This window comes from Salmo trutta, chromosome 4 (genome assembly GCF_901001165.1).
Source record: "Salmo trutta chromosome 4, fSalTru1.1, whole genome shotgun sequence".
NCBI classification, from domain to species: Eukaryota; Metazoa; Chordata; class Actinopteri; order Salmoniformes; family Salmonidae; genus Salmo; species Salmo trutta.
In genome coordinates, this window is record NC_042960.1 from 69,653,930 (window position 1) to 69,655,835 (window position 1,906).

General features: G+C 43.3%; 1 protein-coding gene across 1 annotated transcript; it reads left to right on the forward strand.

Moving 5' to 3' along the window:
- Nucleotides 1-328: 328 nt before the first annotated feature.
- On the forward strand, nucleotides 329-1,131 carry LOC115193084 (tripartite motif-containing protein 16-like protein; the record flags this gene model as incomplete). Its single annotated transcript, XM_029752067.1, has 2 exons — nucleotides 329-380; nucleotides 620-1,131. Coding segments are annotated over 2 exons (564 nt in total), but the record flags the coding sequence as incomplete, so codon positions are not given.
- Between the last annotated feature and the right edge of the window lie 775 nt (nucleotides 1,132-1,906).

Here is a 1,906-nt window from a genome sequence, read left to right on the forward strand (position 1 = left end):
GTCTCTCTCTCTCTCTCTCTCTCTCTCTCTCCAGAGTTATCAGTCTCTCTACAGTATCAGTGTATCTTCAGACTTACCCAGCATCGTTGTCCGTCCTCTTCAGTACTTTGGAGATGTGAGTGAGACTGTGTCTGAACTGAGAGAGAAAATAGAAGACTTCCTTAAAGGAGAATGGACCAAGATCTCCACTACAGGTGTGTTGAAAACAATAAGAACATCAACTTTAGACCATTGAAAGTTCCCTACTAGTCATATACATGTGGAATATGGTATGATGATAACATTCCCTCTCTCTGTACAATGTGTTTGTGTGTCTGTAGTGAATATAGTGGATGTTGTACTGCCTCCAGAGCCCAAGACCAGAGAACAGTTGTTACAATGTGAGTCTCTTTATTGTGAAGTAACTAACAGTCTCTTTTTACTGACACTCCTAACAATCCCCTCTAGAAATATATATAGCAATAGTAGATTCTAATCAAGACTGGGTATCTATCTGACTCCTCATATTTCTCTGATTTGATCTCTGCTGTGCTCTAATCAAAGACAGGGTAGATACAGTATCTGACTTAACGTATTGTTCTGACTCCCCTCATTGGTCTCTGCTCTGCTCTTCTCCCAGATTTCTGTCAGCTCACACTGGACCCAAACACAGCACACACACACCTCTCTCTGTCTAAAAGGAACAGAAAGGTGACCTTTACAAAACAAGTCCAACCATATCCTGACCATCCAGACAGATTCACTAACCATTGCCAGGTTCTGTGTAGAGAGGGTCTGTCTGGACGCTGTTACTGGGAGGTGGAGTGGAGTGGGGAGTGGGTTTATACAGCAGTCTCATATAAAGACATCAGCAGAACAGGATCAGATAATATATTTGGATACAATAACATGTCCTGGAGTTTACAGTACTATAGAGGTGGTTATTGTTTCAGACACAATAATGTTGAGACTAAAGTATCAGGCCCTCAGTCCTACAGAGTAGGAGTGTACCTGGATCACAAGGCAGGTACTCTGTCCTTCTACAGTGTCTCTGACACAATGACCCTCCTCCACAGAGTCCAGACCACATTCACTCAGCCCCTCTATCCTGGGTTTAGTGTCAATGGTACTGCTGAGGCTGGTATAACGTAATAGGTCAATAGATACTAGTCTGGGTCAGCTGAGCTGGTTAAACTGTAGTAGGGTCCACATAGATACTAGTCGTGCTGGTGTAGTCTATAGCTGAGCTGGTTAAACTGTAGTAGGGTCCACATAGATACTAGTCATGCTGGTGTAGTCTATACCTGAGCTGGTTAAACTGTAGTAGGGTCCACATAGATACTAGTCATGCTGGTGTAGTCTATAGCTGAGCTGGTTAAACTGTAGTAGGGTCCACATAGATACTAGTCATGCTGGTGTAGTCTATAGCTGAGCTGGTTAAACTGTAGTAGGGTCCACATAGATACTAGTCATGCTGGTGTAGTCTATAGCTGAGCTGGTTAAACTGTAGTAGGGTCCACATAGATACTAGTCATGCTGGTGTAGTCTATAGCTGAGCTGGTTAAACTGTAGTAGGGTCCACATAGATACTAGTCATGCTGGTGTAGTCTATAGCTGAGCTGGTTAAACTGTAGTAGGGTCCACATAGATACTAGTCATGCTGGTGTAGTCTATAGCTGAAGGCTGGTTAAACTGTAGTAGGTCGTCCACAGTAGATACTAGTCATGCTGGGTAGTCCTATAGCCTGAGCTGGTTAAACTGTAGTAGGGTCCACATAGATACTAGTCCATGCCTGGTGGTAGTCTATAGCTGAGCTGGTTAAAAACTGTAAGTAGGGTCCACATAGATACTAGTCATGCTGGTGTAAGTCCTATAGGCTGATCTGGTTAAACTGTTAATAGGGTCCACATAGATACTAGTCATGCTG